The 16,885-nt window shown below is 44.4% G+C and overlaps 1 protein-coding gene across 1 annotated transcript in view; it reads right to left on the reverse strand.

Moving 5' to 3' along the window:
• ift74 (intraflagellar transport 74) overlaps positions 1–16,026 on the reverse strand; it is a 90,938-nt gene extending 74,912 nt beyond the window's left edge. The window contains exons 1-7 of the mRNA XM_067983477.1: positions 15,623–16,026; positions 13,011–13,146; positions 12,436–12,484; positions 9,017–9,115; positions 8,841–8,901; positions 8,147–8,206; positions 2,076–2,137 (exon numbers count right to left, since the gene is read on the reverse strand). Coding sequence (XP_067839578.1) covers positions 2,076–2,137; positions 8,147–8,206; positions 8,841–8,901; positions 9,017–9,115; positions 12,436–12,484; positions 13,011–13,146; positions 15,623–15,739 — 584 coding nt within the window. The 5' untranslated portion in view covers positions 15,740–16,026. The remainder of the gene's footprint in view (positions 1–2,075; positions 2,138–8,146; positions 8,207–8,840; positions 8,902–9,016; positions 9,116–12,435; positions 12,485–13,010; positions 13,147–15,622) is intronic.
• Positions 16,027–16,885: the final 859 nt, after the last annotated feature.

The raw sequence follows: 16,885 nt of genomic DNA on the forward strand, positions 1-16,885 counted from the left end.
GCACACTAACCTTTTATGTGGGACTTTATCAAAGGCCTTCTGAAAATCCAAATACACCACATCCACTGGTTCTCCCTTATCTATTCTACCAGTTACATCCTCAAAAAACTGCAGTAGGTTTGTCAAACATGATTTCCTTTTCATAAATCCATGTTGACTTTGTTTAATCCCGTTGATATTTTCCAAGTGTCCTGTTATCACATCCTTTATAATAGACTCTAGCATTTTCCCTACTACTGATGTTAGGCTAACCGGTCTGTAGTTCCCTGTTTTCTCTCTCCCTCCTTTTTTTAAAATAGTGGGGTTACATTTGCCACCCTCCAATCTGCAGGAACTGTTCCCTAATCTATAGAATTTTGGAAGATGACAACTAATGCATCCACTATTTCCATGGCTACCTCTTTTAGTACTCTGGGATGCAGATGATCAGGCCCTGGGGATTTATCGGCTTTCAGTTCCATTAATTTTTCCAGCACTATTTTTTTTACAAATACTAATTTCCTTTAATTCCTCCTTCTCATTAGTCCCTTGGTTCCCTAGCATTTCTGAGAAGTTATTTGTGTCCTCGTCCGTGAAGACAGAACCAAAGTATTTGTTTAATTGCTCTGCCATTTCCTTGTTCCCCATTATAAATTCTCCCGTTTCTGACTGTAAGGGACCTACATTTGTCTTCACTAATCTTTTTCTTTTTACATACTTGTAGAAGCTTTTACAGTCCACTTTTATGTTCCTTGCAAGTTTACTCTCATACTCTATTTTTCCCCTCTTAATCAATCTCTTGGTCCTTTTTTGCTGAATTATAAACTGCTCCCAATCCTCAGGCTTGCTACTTTTTCTGGCAACTTTATATGACTCTTCTTTGGATCTAATACTACCCTTAATTTCTTTTGTTAGCCATGGTTGGGCCGCTTTTCCTCTTGTATTTTTGCGCCAGAAAGGAATGTATAATTGTTGCAATTCATGCATTCGTTCCTTAAATGTTAGCCATTGCCTATCCACCGTCATGCCTTTTAATGAAGCTTCCCGATCTCTCATAGCCAATTCACTCCTCGTACCTTCGTAGTTTCCTTTGTTTAGATTTAGGACCCCAGTTTCGGATTGGACTACTTCATTTTCCATCTTAATGAAGAATCCTATCATGTTATGATCACTCTTCCCTAAAGGACCCCGCACAACAAGATCATTAATTAACCCCTTCTCATTGCACAATATCCAATCTAGGATAGCCTGTTCCCTGGTTGGCTCCTCAACGTACTGGTCTAAAAAAAAATCTCGTACACACTCCAGGAATTCATCCTCCACATTATTATTGCTAATTTGGTTTGGCCAGCTATATGTAGATTAAAGTCACCCATGATTACTGTAGTACCCTTGTTACATGCATCTCTAATTTCCTGTTTGATCCCATCCCCTACATTACCACTACTGTTTGGAAGCCTATAGATGACTCCCACCAGTGTTTTCTGCCCCTTGGTGCTTCTTAACTCCACCCAGACTGATTCTACATCTTGATTTTCTGAGTCAATATCCTTTCTCACTATTGCTCTGATTTCATCCTTTACTAACAACGCCACCCCACCTCCTTTTCCTTTTTGCCTGTCCTTCATAAATATCAAATACCCTTGGTTAGTCAGCTCCCAGCCTTGGTCACCCACCAGCCATGTCTCTGTAATTGCAATGAAATCATATCCGTTTACATCCATTTGCCCTGTTAATTTGTCGACCTTATTATGAATGCTTCGTTCATTCAGATACAGTGCCTTTAGATTTGTCTTTAACATTTTTAGACATCGCAACATTTTTTTGTACTATGGCCCTATTTGTCTTATTACCATTTTTTCTTACCAGGCCCTATTTGTTAGTGCATTCTTTTGTTTGTATGCTCTGTCCCTTCCTGACATAATCTGGTTATCCTTACCCCAATCACTTACCTGCACTGCTTCCTTGTCTTTTCTCCTTAGCATTCTAGATTTCTCTCCACCAGGGCCCTCCCCCACTTATTTACCTGCCTAGTTATTCGATTCACTAGAACGCTAGTACCAGCTATTCTGTGAAAAAATATAACTACTACTTACTCTCGTCGCTCTGTGAAGATTATATCCATGCTTTGTGCTTCTCGATCATTTTGTGCTTTGAGCTAAAATACAATAAATGATGCACATTAAGAGCAATCAGTTACAGTCTATTACAATGTGCAATTTTGTTACAGTAGCACTTACGTGAACATAATTTTAAATGGACTATACTACATAATGTAAAAGCCATAGCCTTCATGATTCAGTAACATTTTCTGCACTAAAAAGACTTTTGTTTTGATGATACATTACCCTGTAATAATTATTCTGTACCATCTGGTCTGCTTGTGATTAGTAGGGGTGGCCAAAGGTTTGGCTAAAAGATGGGTTTTGAGGAGGTTTTTCAAGTGGAGAGAAAAATGGAGAGGCAGAGTAGTCCAGGGAGGAAGTTCCGCAGAGTAGGACTGAGGCAGCTGAAGGCTCGGCCACCAGATTAGGCAAAAAGAGTGGGGTTGTACAAGAGGCTGGAGTCAGAGGACTGCAGGGCATGAGTGGGATATAGTACTGAAGAAGGGTGCAGAGATATGAGTGGAGCAGAGCAACTTGAAGACGAGGACAAAGAATTGAATTTAATGTGTTGGGAACGGGAAGCAAGTGTATGTTAGCAAGGGCAGTGGAGATGGGTGAGCAGCACACAATATGGCGGATAAGTTTTGGACAAATTGAAGACCACCCGGCATCGGACCACTAGACACCGGACACGACAAAGGCAATCCAAGTCCAGTTGACCCTGCAAAGTCCTCCTCACTAACATCTGGGGACTTGTGCCAAAATTGGGAGAGCTGTCCCATAGACTAGTCAGCCTGACACAGCCATACTCAAAGAATCATACCTTTCAGCCAACGTCCCAGACTCTTCCATCACCATCCCTGGGTATGTCCTGTCCCACCAGCAGGACAGACCGACCAGAGGTGGCGGTACAGTGATATACAGTCAGGAGGGAGTGGCCCTGGGAATCCTCAACATTGACTCTGGACCCCATGAAATTTCATGGCATCAGGTCAAACATGGGCAAGGAAACCTCCTGCTCATTACCACCTACTGCCTTCCCTCAGCTGATGAATCAGTCCTCCTCCATGTTGAACACCAATTGGAGGAAGCACTGAGGGTAGCAAGGGCACAGAATGTACTCTGGGTGGGGGACTTCAATGTCCATCACCAAGAGTGGCTCGGTAGCACCACTACTGACCGAGCTGGCCAAGTCCTGAAGGACATAGCTGCCAGACTGGGCCTGCGGCAGGTGGTGAGCGAACCAACACGAGGGAAAAACTGACTTAACCTCGTCCTCACCAATCTACCTGTCGCAAATGCATCTGTCCATGACAGTATTGGTAGGAGTGACCACCGCACAGTCCTCGTGGAGATGAAGCCCCGTCTTCGCACTGAGGATACCATCCAACTTGTTGTGTGGCACTACCACTGTGCTAAATGGGATAGATTCAGAACAGATCTAGCAGCTCAAAACTGGGCATCCATGAGGCACTGTGGGCCATCAGCAGCAGCAGAATTGTATTCCAGCACAATCTGTAACCTCATGGCCCGGCATATTCCTCACTCTACCATTACCAACAAGCCAGGGGATCAACCCTGGTTCAATGAGGAGTGTAGAAGAGCATACCAGAGGCAGCACCAGGCGTACCTAAAAATGAGGTGCCAACCTGCTGGAGCTACAGCTCAGGACTACATGCATGCTAAACAGCGGAAACAACATGCTATAGACGGAGCTAAGCGATTCCACAACCAACGGATCAGATCAAATCTCTGCAGTCCAGCCACATCCACCTGTGAATGGTGGTGGAAAATTAAACAACTAACGGGAGGAGGAAGCTCTGTAAACATCCCCATCCTCAATGATGGCGGAGTCCAGCACGTGAGTGCAAAAGAAAGGCTGAAGCGTTTGCAACCATCTTCAGCACGAAGTGCTGAGTGGATGATCCATCTAGGCCTCCTCCCGATACCCACCATCACAGAAGCCAGTCTTCAGCCAATTCAATTCACTCCACGTGATATCAAGAAACGGCTGGCTGAGTGCACTGGATACAGCAAAGGCTATGGGCCCCGGCAACATCCCGGCTGTAGTGCTGAAGACTTGTGCTCCAGAACTAGCTGCGCCTCTAGCCAAGCTGTTCCAGCACAGCTACAACACTGGCATCTACCCGACAATGTGGAAAATTGCCCAGGTATGTCCTGTCCACAAAAAGCAGGACAAATTCAATCCGGCCAATTACTGCTCCATCAGTCTACTCTCAATCATCAGCAAAGTGATGGAAGGTGTCGTCGACAGTGCTATCAAGCAGCACATACTCACCAATAACCTGCTCACCGATGCTCAGTTTGGGTTCCGCCAGGACCACTCAGCTCCAGACCTTATTACAGCCTTGGTCCAAATATGGACAAAAGAGCTGAATTCCAGAGGTAAGGTGAGAGTGACTGCCCTTGACATCAAGGCAGCATTTGACCAAGTGTGGCACCAAGGAGCCCTAGTAAAATTGAAGTCAATGGGAATCAGGGGGAAAACTCTCCAGTGGCTGGAGTCATACCTAGCACAAAGGAAGATGGTAGCGGTTGTTGGAGGCCAATGATCTCAGCCCCAGGACATTGCAACAGGAGTTCCTCAGGGCAGTGTCCTAGGCCCAACCATCGTCAGCTGCTTCATCAATGACCTTCCCTCCATCATAAGGTCTGAAATGGGGATGTTTGCTGATGATTGCACAGTGTTCGACAGCACCTCCCAAACCCACGACCTCCACCACCTAGAAGGACAAGAGCAGCAGGCACATGGGAACAACACCACCTGCACGTTCCCCTCCAAGTTACACACCATTCCGACTTGGAAATATATCGCCGTTCCTTCATCGTAGCTGGATCAAAATCCTGGAACTCCCTTCCTAACAGTACTGTGGGAGAACCTTCACCACACAGACTGCAGCGATTCATGAAGGTGGCTCACCACCACCTTCACAAGGGCAATTATGGATGGGCAATAAATGCTGGCCTTGCTAGCGACACCCACATCCCATGAACGAATAAAAAAAAAGTTTATGCCGGATGGAGGATACAAGGTCACCAAGGACGGCGTTGGAGAAACTGGTTTCAGCAACGGAGGGGATGATGGAGGGATGGAAGTGAGCAACATTATGAGGTGGAAATAAGCAGGCCTGGTGATGGATAGAATGTGGGGTTTGATGCTCAGGTTTTGCATAAAATGGGACATAATGTTTTTGCATGGTCAGGTTCATCTGAGTGAGTGGCCAAGGGAATGGAATCAGTGATAAAGGGGCCAATGAACCTTGGTTTAGATCTTTCCAATGTTCAGTTGGAAGATGTTTTGACTCACCCATAATATGATGTCTGACAGGCAGTGTCACAACACAGAGGTGGTGAAAATATAAAGCTGGGTGTTGTCAGCATTTAATGGAAGCTGACTCCAAGACAGTGGATGCTTCCACCATAGAGCAGCATGCAGACGAGGAAGAGGATGGGGCCAAGGATGTTTCTTTCAGGTTCTCAGGGGGCGATCTTGCAGTGGCAGGGAGAAAAGCCATTGCTTAAGATGCATTGGCTGCGCTTGGATAGACAAGAATAAACTTGCATTTGTAAAGCACCTTTCATGTCCTCAGGACATCCCAAAGTGCTCCACTGCCAATTAATTACTTTTGAAGTTTGCCTACAATACAGTGTAGCTGTATATTAGGCAAATAAGGCAGCCAATTTGGACATAGCAAGGTCCAACAAACAGCAATGAGATGAATGGTGAGTTGATGTCTTTATGGTTGATTGAAACTTGATTGAATTTTTTGAGTTGTCAATTAGAAAGGCACGGGTTAATCAAGGACAGTTAGCCTAGATTTGTTAAGGGAAGGTCGTGTCTGACTAACTAGATTGAATTTTTTGAGCTGGTAACAAGGAAGGTCGATGAGGGTAGTGCCTTTGATGTAGTGTACATGGATTTTAACAAAGCTTTTGACAAGGTCCCACATGGCAGACTGGTCAAAAAAGTAAAAGCCCATGGGATCCAAAGGAAAGTGGCTAGTTGGATCCAAAATTGGCTCAGTGGCAGGAAGCAAAGGGTAATGGTTGATGGATGTTTTTGTGACTGGAAGGCTGTTTCTAGTGGGGTCCCGCAAAGCTCAGTACCAGGTCCCTTGCTTTTTGTGGTATATATTAATGATTTGGACTTGAATGTGCGGGCTTGATCAAGAAGTTTGCAGATGATACAAAAATTGGCCATGTGGGTGTTAGTGAGGAGGAAAGCTGTAGACTGCAGGAAGATATCAATGGACTGGTCAGGTGGGCAGAAAAGTAGCAAATGGAATTAAATCCGGAGAAGTGTGAGGTAATGCATTTGGGGAGGGCAAACAAGGCAAGGAAACACACAATAAATGGGAGGATACTGAGAGATGTAGAGGAACAAAGGGACCTTGGAGTGCATGTTCATAGATCCTTGAAGGACAGGTCGATAAGGTGGTTAAAAAGGCATACGGGATATTTTCCTTCATTAGCCAAGGCACAGAATATAAGAGGCAGGGAGGTTATGCTAGAACTGTATAAAACATTGGTTAGGCCACAGCTTGAGTACTGCGTACAGTTCTGGTCACTACTACAGGAAAGATGTGATTGCACTGGAGAGGGTATAGAGGAGATTTACGAGAATGTTGTCAGGGCTGGAGAATTTTAGCTATGAGAAAAGAGTGGATAGGCTGGGATTGTTGTCTTTGGAACAACGGAGGCTGAGGGGAGATTTAATTGAGGTATATAAAATTATGACAGGACTAGATAGAGTGGATAGGGAGGACCTACTTCCCTTAGCGGGGGGGTCAGTGACCAGGGGGCATAGATTTAAAGTAATTGTTGGAAGGATTAGAGGGGAGCTTAGGAGAAATTTTTTCACCGAGAGGGTGGTGGGGGTCTGAAACTCACTGCCTGAAAGGGTGGTAGAGGCAGAAACCCTCAACTCATTAAAAAAGTACTTGGATGAGCACTTGAAGTACCGTAACCTACAGGCTATGGACCAAGTGCTGGAAAGTGGGATCAAGCTGGATAGCTATTTTTTGGCTGGCATGCACATGATGGGCCAAATAGCCTCCTTCTGTGCCGTAACTTTCTATGATTCTATGGTGTTGGGTTTAGGGATGACTGTTGAATACCCTGCTCTGATGATGAATTACTGGTTGTGTACCAGGTGTACTCTGGTTTACCGCAGCAAAGAACGGGACTGAATCAGGAAGTATGGCAGGTATGGGAGATGGTGAGTAACTTAGAGGGAACAAGGGTGTCAAAAGCAGAAGCAAGGGAGCAGTTTGGGAAGTCAGTAGCAGCTAAGGTGTCATGATGGGTGGAGAAGAATTTGAGTGTATTAGTGAGGAAGCTCTAACTCCCAATCCTTTCAACTTTGAAGGCAGGGAAGGGTGTCCTCGGATGAGAATAGGTTTGGGCTAAGGTGAGAGATCAAGTAATTCAGCCAAGCAGCTGCAGGACAACCAAGTGAGTGAGGCACTGATTCAAGTACAGGAGCCAGGGGAGCAGCAGCTATAGCAAAAGAAAATGAACCAGTGCAGGAGTAAACTAAGCGTGAAATCCATGTCTTGGCAGTGGAAGCAGTAACTCCCTTGGGACAGCTGGGTTCAATGTCCACAGAGCAAGAGAAGCAGATCAGGAGTGGGAGCAAGCTGAGCTGCATGGTCCAAGTTCTGGCGGTGGTGGCAGTGATTGCCTGGGGAGAGGTATATCCAAGGTCAGTGGGTAATAGTGGGGTTAGGCAAAAAAGTCAGGAGGGCAGCAGGGCAATGGACTAAATTTAAAACTTCAAATTTCAACTAAACCTGGATGCATCTTTTTATATACATTTAGCAAAATTGCACTGAAAGTGTTCTGTACAACTGGCGCAGAAATATAAATGTTGAGTAAAATCAGACGGCTGGCTTTACTTTAATAAGGTTGTATGCAATGTTTTCTGGAATAAGCAACAGAAAGACAACTGAAGAATGGCACAGGAAAAATAAATATGGTGAATTATAGTAATAAGCATAAAAAACATTTGCTTCATTTTTTCTGGAAATTACAATACTTACTATGTTATAGTCATTCATAACCTCTTCCATATCGGTATTGGTATTCAGCTTATCCACCAGCTAAAGAAAGAGCACAAGATAAAGTCAAAGGATATCAAAGGAAGATCAAACTTGTATTTATATAGTGTCTTTCACAACCTCAGTATGTCCCAAAGTGCTTCACAGCCAATTATGTACTTTTTTTGATTTGAACTGTTGTAATTTAGAGAAACAGGCCAGCCAATTTGCACTTGGTAAGATGCCGCAAACAGCAATAATAATGACCAGATAATCTGTTGTTTGCTAATGTTGGTTGGGGGATAAATGTTGGCCAGAAACTAGGAGGACTCCCCCCTCTTCTTCAAATAGTGCCATGGGAGAGAGCAGACATTGCTCTCAGTTTAATGTCTCATCCGAAGGATGGCATCTCTGACATTGCAGAACGCCCTCAGTGCTACACTGAAGAGTAACCCAGATTATGTACTTAAGCCTCTGGAGTGGGGCTTGAGCCCATGATATCTGACTCAGAGGCAAGAATACTACCCACTGAACCAAGGCTGATATCTGATAGTGACATAGTTGCTGCTCAGGAGACTTTAAAAAAAAAAAAAAATATTTGTATGATGATTATAACTGGATAGAAATAACAGACTGGTTTGCTCATTTCTCAACAATATGTAGCTACTTAGGAAATCAAATTAGCAACTCCACTCACCATATTGTAGTCTGCTAGCTGCCCTTGTAGGTCTTTAATTTCTACTGCCAATGCTTCAGCTCTGTTGCAAAATATGAAAGACGGTTTAAAAACCAACAACATTCAGCTTCACAAAATAAAGTATTTAATCTGTTTTGTGTATGGAGCTTGTACATATGCAGAAATTATGCACTCACCTCTTTTCATAGGATAGATAGACAGAATTTTCTTGATTAAACGTATCGATTTCCTTTTGTAGCTTGCTAACTTCTGTTGTAAGTTCATTTATTTTGGCTCTGTACAAAAAGATCACAGGTAAGCTTCCCACAATAAAGTCAATTAACAATTTTAGTTAACTATTTTGGAATTATCTATAAGTGAATAGAAACTCGTATTTACCTAGTTTTTAAGGATTTTTTAAAAATTCTAGCAGAAACAATAGTATTAGGACACGAAGCCCTGAGTAAGCCTGTGTCCCCATAATTGGAGCACAATTGTAAGAAACAGAACTGGAAATAAACATTTTGCAAAGCAAAAAAAAAATCCAGTCCTAAAATGCATCAAAAAATGAATGCAAATAAGGAAAATAATTTTCCAACCACATGCTACCAACCCTTAACAAGCCAACTCCTACAGATGAGGCTATTCACCATTGCTGTGCCTGTTTTATAAGCGTGAGCAGCTCTATTAGGGCAGAATTAGTGAGGAAGATGCTGAATCCAAGGTGGGACAATTTGAATAATCTTGATATGTTTAATGTGTGCTGATCACCAGAACAGCCTCCAACAACCTGGCAACTTTGCTTGTTGCATGGAAAATCAGATGCAGTAGTCTGTGCACCCTTGCATAGCGAAGCTCTGCACTGCCAGCAGAAATCTAGTAAGATCAGAGCTTACATCAGGACAAGTTGTTGTTGTTGTTGTTGTGTGGTGGTGGTAGTAAGTAGTAGTAGTATTATTAGTAGTAGTAAGGTGTGAACAGAGATTCAAAGAACAGAACTTGTTCTCACTAGAGAAAGCAACAACAAGGAATTTGTACGGTGCCTTTAAAGTAGCAAAACCTCCTAAGGCGCTTCACAAATAGTTAGAGGGGAATGAATGGCAAGCCAGGAAGAGAGATTAGGAAGACGACAGAAAGATTGGTTGAAGAGATGGGTTTGGAGAAGGTTTTTAAAGGTGGGATGGGAGGTGGAAAAGCTCAGGGAGGGAACTGCAAAGAATAAGGTGGCTGACGACTCTACCACCAAAGGGGTGAAGGAGGAGGGGGCTGAACGGGAGTTTGGAATCAACGAATGGAGAATTCAAGATGGGTTACAGGGCTAGAGGACGTTGCACAGGTAAGGGTGAGGCCTTGGAGGGACTTAAAGTTGAGGGTGAGGATTTAAATCTAATGCATTGGAGGACAGGAGCCAGTGAAGGTCAACATGGATGAATGTGATGGGGGCGAGAAGGGCTTAGAAGAGAATATGACACAAATGGCAGAGTTTTGGACAAGCTGGAGCTTATGGGAAGAGGAAGATAAGGGGGGCACCAATATGAGTAATTGAGTTTGGAAGTGCAAAGGCATCTATAAAGGTTTCAGCAGCAGGATGGCCATAGCAAGAGGTGAATTGGTGGAAGTAAGTGGTCCCAGTGATGGATAAAATGTGGGGTTTAAAACTCTGCGCAGGGCTACCGGAACACCAACATTGCAAATGGTCTGATTCAGTCTGTTGGTGTGGCCAGGGTGCAGAATCTGTGGCTACTGACATGAGCTGGCAAAATGTGTGACTAATCCAAGACCTGATGTTGGACAAACAATCTGACAACCACAGAGGCAGTCAGGAGGGTGGAAAGATTAGTGAAGAGATAGACCTGGTTGTCATCAAGAGAGACTCCAACCCCAATCTTAATCCCCTGCGTCCAATGAAAACGGGGCACGTGGGGGGTTAAAATACTTGCAGTGATCTATTTACCTGATCCCTGCTGGCCTCACACTGCGCGCCATTTTAGCAGGTGAATTCTGGCCAGCCAGCGAGACCCTCGCACCAGGCAGGCAAGGGCCTCATTGAATTTCAAAAATCGACATCGTTCATACCGGTCTCACCAGGAGCAACGGGCCCAGAAAAGGGCTGAAAAGGTAAGTACTTTTTTTTGTAAAGGTTTTTTTATGGGCCTGGAGGAGCAGGAGTGGTCCTTTGGGCCCTGCAAGGAAACCTAGAAACCTGGGCTTCCCACCCCCGACCGCTTACCGCGTCCCATGCCACCATTTATCTGCTGCGCCCAACTGACTCCCGCCCGCCGGCCTGATGTCATAGATACCAGGTTCGAGCGGGAGTCGGGCCTGGTATATAGAAATGAGGCCCTGGAGTTAAAATGGCCCGGGCCTCACGTCGACAAGCTGGGGCTGTTTGACGCTCGCCTCTCGCCGACAGTTAAAACCGGGGCTTCTACCTGTGGATGATGTTGCCAAAGAAGCAGCATATAAATCAAAAAGGAGGGGGCAGAGGAAAGACTGTTGTGGAATTCCAGTGCAGGGACCAGAAGAGAAACCATTGCTGGAGATGCACTGGTTGCATTTGGATAGGTAGGAATAAAAACAGGCAAGGGGATTCCCACGGAGCAGGATAACAGGAGAAGTATTAAAACAAGATTGCATCGTCAAGCATCTAAAACACAAAATATTATAAGGTGATAGGATTGAAGTCTTCATAACACAGGTGTTTGAGGTGCACAAAAGCAATTTAACTTAGATTGTGCTCCCAGAACTAGAGGGCAGGAATACAAAACTAGCAAACTTCAAGCTAGTCTAAAGATTCAATTTGACCCCCCAACCAGAGCAATATATGGAACAGATTCTCAGCAAAGGCATTAAATGCCACTATTGTTTAATGTTTTTAAAAAAACAGGGTAAATATTTAAAACAGGATTGAAGGTTATAAGAATTGACACAGCTGATTAAATGTTGTCTAGAACATAATGCTTCTTCCACTGTTGGGACTGTAGTGTCACCTGTGGACTGAGAGAGGTGGGTGCAGCTCAGGGCGGAGGTGGGTGCAGCTCAGGGCGGAGGTGGGTGCAGCTCAGGGCGGAGGTGGGTGCAGCTCAGGGCGGAGGTGGGTGCAGCTCAGGGCGGAGGTGGGTGCAGCTCAGGGCGGAGGTGGGTGCAGCTCAGGGCGGAGGTGGGTGCAGCTCAGGGCGGAGGTGGGTGCAGCTCAGGGCGGAGGTGGGTGCAGCTCAGGGCGGAGGTGGGTGCAGCTCAGGGCGGAGGTGGGTGCAGCTCAGGGCGGAGGTGGGTGCAGCTCAGGATATTTGTTCTGTAGAGGGAACAATTTGTACTTTATTACATTCTAAAACAGAGCTCTAAATTAAGAATAATGTAAACCAAACTAAAACTCAGGGAGGTGTTACACAGAAAAATATTTACTACCTCTCCTTTAATGGGGGGGTGGGAGATTTCTTAGACTTGTAACAAATTTTTAAAAACGTACTCAAGGATGAATTGTACAATTTATAACACAAGGTCAAAATCATCTGTACTCCAAGTGCATTATGTACCTATTAGAGACTCCAACTTATAGTTGGATTTAGCTATGGAATAGATATTCTGTCTTCGTCATGAACATTTATGTACTTACCTAAGCAGTCCAAGGAAATAGGATTTGTCTAGAATCTGACGCTGAGGTCCTGTAAAGTCAATTATTAAAAAAATAGCATGTTTAGGATTATAAATTAATAATTTATTAGTCTTTGTAGTATACCAAGTAAAAAACAAAAAAAAACTTCCAAGACTTTTTAACTTTCTCAAATGGGTAGGGTAGCCTAGTGGTTATGGTACTGGACTAGCAATCCAGAGGTTGTGAGTTAAAATCCCACATGGCAAGTTGAGAAAGAACATTCAGTAAATCTGGTAATTTGTTAGCTAGCACCAGAAGATGGGCATGAAGCCTACTAGACTGTTGTAAAAATCCAACTGATTCACTGACAACCTTCAGAAAAAGGAACCTGCCACCCTTCCTGGGCCTTGTCTAAATATGACTCCGTTCCCACATTACATCATTGACCCTTAACGCTCTCAGGACAAACTAGGGATGGATAATAAATACTACCTCGCCAGTGTCACCCATGTTCCAAGAACAAACAAATAAAAAAAATATTTTATTAATAACTAACTTTATAGATACAAAAAGGATAGGAGACAACATGCACATACCTTTCATTCCAGTTTTCATTCCACTCAGACCCTGCTGAGTTACAGGGCGGTCTGCAACTTTAATCTGAGCAGACAGCACACCTCCAGGCATTGCAGGCCCACCACGGGTTCCAGGTCGAGCTGTTCCTGGAGATATCTACAAATAGAGACAGAACTTTACTGTGCCAAACAGATTTGAACAGGAACAGCTGTCATTCCTCTTTCACTTTCTCTCTGCTTTACTGCAAACCATATTATCTCTGTGTAAGCAAAAGGGTATGGACAGCTCATACATGACTGAGTTTGTAAAATAATAATGTTCTGGACACATGACTTGTACTTTAATTTTAAAAAATGGCATTCAAAGAGAAGACAAATGCCTTAGTAGTTATGTATTGGTTACAGTGAAGCCCCTAGCTTAGTACAAATGGATATTTTAAATATTTGATTTCAATTAACAAGAAAAAAATAAATTGGTGGTACAGCAGGTTAAAATTCTAAACTTGCTGTGCCTCACAATGATTTGAAATCACTGTGTCTAGATGACAACTATTCTTGGCTGGGCCAGCAGGTGCTAGAAAAAGACCAGGCTTTTGGCCACAGGAAAGAAAAACTAGAGATATGTCAAACAGGTGTGCTCTTGCATGCTTCCTAGCAGGCAGTTTGAGGGTAGTATCCTGCCTCAGAAAACCTCACATCATTAAACTACAGGTTCTATTGTAAGGCTACTATATAGTACAGTGCATAGCCAGCTGGCTATGTGCTGCTCTCTGCCCACACACCTCTGTGACTGATTTCAAGCCACAGTTTACTGGACTTGGGAACAGGTCACTCACCTGTTCAGCTGGGGATAATGGGCCATAATTTGCTGTGGCAAGGCATCTAATGGTGTCCACCATTAGTTAGATTTATATATCTAGATCTTTAAATTTTTTGCATAGCAAGTTGCTGAAAGTGCGAGCTGATAACGTCGCAGTGAGGGAAACAGAGCATCTGGGACCTGAGTGAACAAGGCAAGCAACTGGGTATCTCCTTAACCAATCAGATTGAAGGATTATGAAATTAACAGCACACGGACTGAGAAGGAAGTGTAAGTTAGAGTGGGTGAATTTAATGTCAAATCAGGTATAGAAAGAGAAATAAAGAGAGGGAAAGAAAGATTGGATTAAGAGAAAAAAAAAACAGAAAGGAAAAAAAATTTAATTTAAAATTTGACATTTTTAAAATACAGCAACTTTGCGCCGTTCAACGCATTTCAATGGCGAGGCAGACAGTGAAATGCCATTTTCGCAAAGCTAACGGCAGCGCATCACATCTCGGACATCAACTTTTGGATTTTCGCATTTAACGTTTGCTCTCGCCTGAAGTTGCTGTAGCATTAACGCATAAATAACGAAGACGCCATTAGCCTCACCATTACTTTGACGCCACATTATAGCCCAATGTGTAGCATGTTTTAAACAGAAACAAATTCACGTAAAACAAATAAAATAGTAATTGAAAGAAATGAAAATGACCTCACACCGTAATGGTGATCAGCACAGGGTCTATGAACGGAAAGGCAACGATACTTCTATGTCAAACAACGGCTCAGATGTTTGTTAATATTAAAGATGGTCAATAAACAGCAAATGACATCAGGTATCACAGGGTGAAAACATAGAAAGAATGTTGGGTAACAAGTTGTGATTCCAAACCTTCCATTGTATATACTAATCTGAATGAGTATGAAATATCTGAAAGACAAACTGGTGAGTTCAGAAAATTTAATGGCTTACTAGGATTTATGTTGGTTGTTGTACATTGGTTTGGGGTTTGCATGAATAGTTGAAGCAATACCAGGATATAAAGCATAATTAGCAGGAAAAGTGTACCATCTACAATATGCACCGCAGCAACTCACCAAGGCTTCTTGGACAGCACCTCCCAATCCCACGATCTCTACTACCTAAAAGGACAAGGACAGCAGGTACATGGGAACACCACCACCTGCACGTTCCCCTCCAAGTCACACACAATCCTAACTTGGAAATATATCGCCGTTCCTTCATCATCGTTGGGTCAAAATCCTGGAACTCCCTACCTAACAGCACTGTGGGAGAACTTTCACTACAAGGACCTCAGCGGTTGATGGAGGCAGCTCACCACCACCTTCTCAAGGGCAATTACGGATGGATAATAAATGCTGGCCTTGCCAGCGATGCCCACATCCCATGAACGAATTAAAAAATGGAGGTATAAATAGAATATGGGAAAGGGATCAATTGAAAGTGTAAGCTGGAGTTATACTGACATCAGCAAAAAAACTTTACTACGTGGATGTTAATATTTGGGAAGAATACAGCATTTGTTTTGATCTCAAAGATTTGTATTTGGTGTTAGAGGTGGGATGTTGGGAGGAGGGGGATGTGTCGGGGGAAGGGGGGGAGGGGGATGTGTCGGGGAAGGGGGGGGAGGGGGATGTGTCGGGGAAGGGGGGGGGAGGGGGATGTGTCGGGGGAAGGGGGATGTGTCGGGGGAAGGGCTGTCGGTGTCACAGCGCACTACAGCCTAGGGACGCTCACTCGTGTCAGTACTACGGCCCAGATTCAGCCCCACATGGAACATACTGACTGACGGACGGACGGACGTACCCCAGTCCCAACCCGCAGGGCAGTTGGCGGAGCTCGGGCCGCAGTTGGAGGTGGTCTTCCAGCGGATCCTTTAGTCACTGGCCGGGCCGCCGAAGGAGGCCTTTGCCCACTCGCCATCCTTTAATCGCTCGCTCTTCGGCTTTTGAATTCTTGTTTGTTTATGAAGAAGCTTCTTCGCTCCCAGACCGTCGGGACCCGCCTCCCGTATCCAGGCAACCGAACCGCCGGGACCCGCCTCCCGTATCCAGGCAACCGAACCGCCGGGACCCGCCTCCCGTATCCAGGCAACCGAACCGCCGGGACCCGCCTCCCGTATCCAGGCAACCGAACTGCCTCCCGTATCACCTCAACCGAACCGCCTCCCGTATCCAGGCAACCGAACCGGCGGGAACCGCCTCCTGTATCACTACAACCGAGCTGCCGCTACGCAGAACATCTCGCGAGATCTCGGGTGTTGACGGTTGGAAAGTGGCGCTCGAGGCTGGATGGTGACGTGTGACCCCGCCTCTCCCTCAGTGGGTCGGTTGACTGCAGACTGTCAGTGACCGAGTTTTGGACTCACCTGAGCGGTTTCTCATTCAATTTCCGAAAATATATAAGTGTTTAGTCATTGCGATTGCCCTGCACTTTAGTTGTTTCAGAGGCAACAGAAGATGTCCACCTTCCAAATTTTGAAATCAGTGAGATAGCGCCTACAAAACCTGCAGGGGTTCGAGGAGGGTAGTAAATATTTACTGGCCCATGGGACAACAAAAAAAGACTTGCAGTTATATAGCGCCTTTCATAACTTCAGGACGTCCCACAGTGCTTTATGACCAATGAAGTACTTTTGAAGTGTGGTCACTGTTGTGTTGTGGGAAACGCAGCAACCAATTTGGGCACAGCAAGATCCCACAATCAGAAATGTGATAACGATCAGATAACCTGTTTTAGTGATATTGGTTGAGGGAACACATTATCCAGCACTCCCTCGGTACTACCTCCACCCCCATAACTGACAAATTGTCTAAATGAAGATTTCTACATACTGCTGTTGGAAAAAAATTGAAAAGTTTATTACCCCCAGCCTTGCTGAGGACTTTCTATGCCGGGAAAGTACTGCACACACTGGTAGGTTTTTAGGAAAAACACAAGTCAGGCATGTTAAATACTAACGGCTACATCTTAAGTAAGATTGCATTTTGTGTGTGTTCCATTCTGAATAATTTTCATAAGATTCAACTTTGTTGACCCAATTCTTAAGTGTTAACCCACAATTTCCAA

Source organism: Heptranchias perlo, chromosome 4, assembly GCF_035084215.1.
Source record: "Heptranchias perlo isolate sHepPer1 chromosome 4, sHepPer1.hap1, whole genome shotgun sequence".
Lineage (NCBI taxonomy): Eukaryota > Metazoa > Chordata > Chondrichthyes > Hexanchiformes > Hexanchidae > Heptranchias > Heptranchias perlo.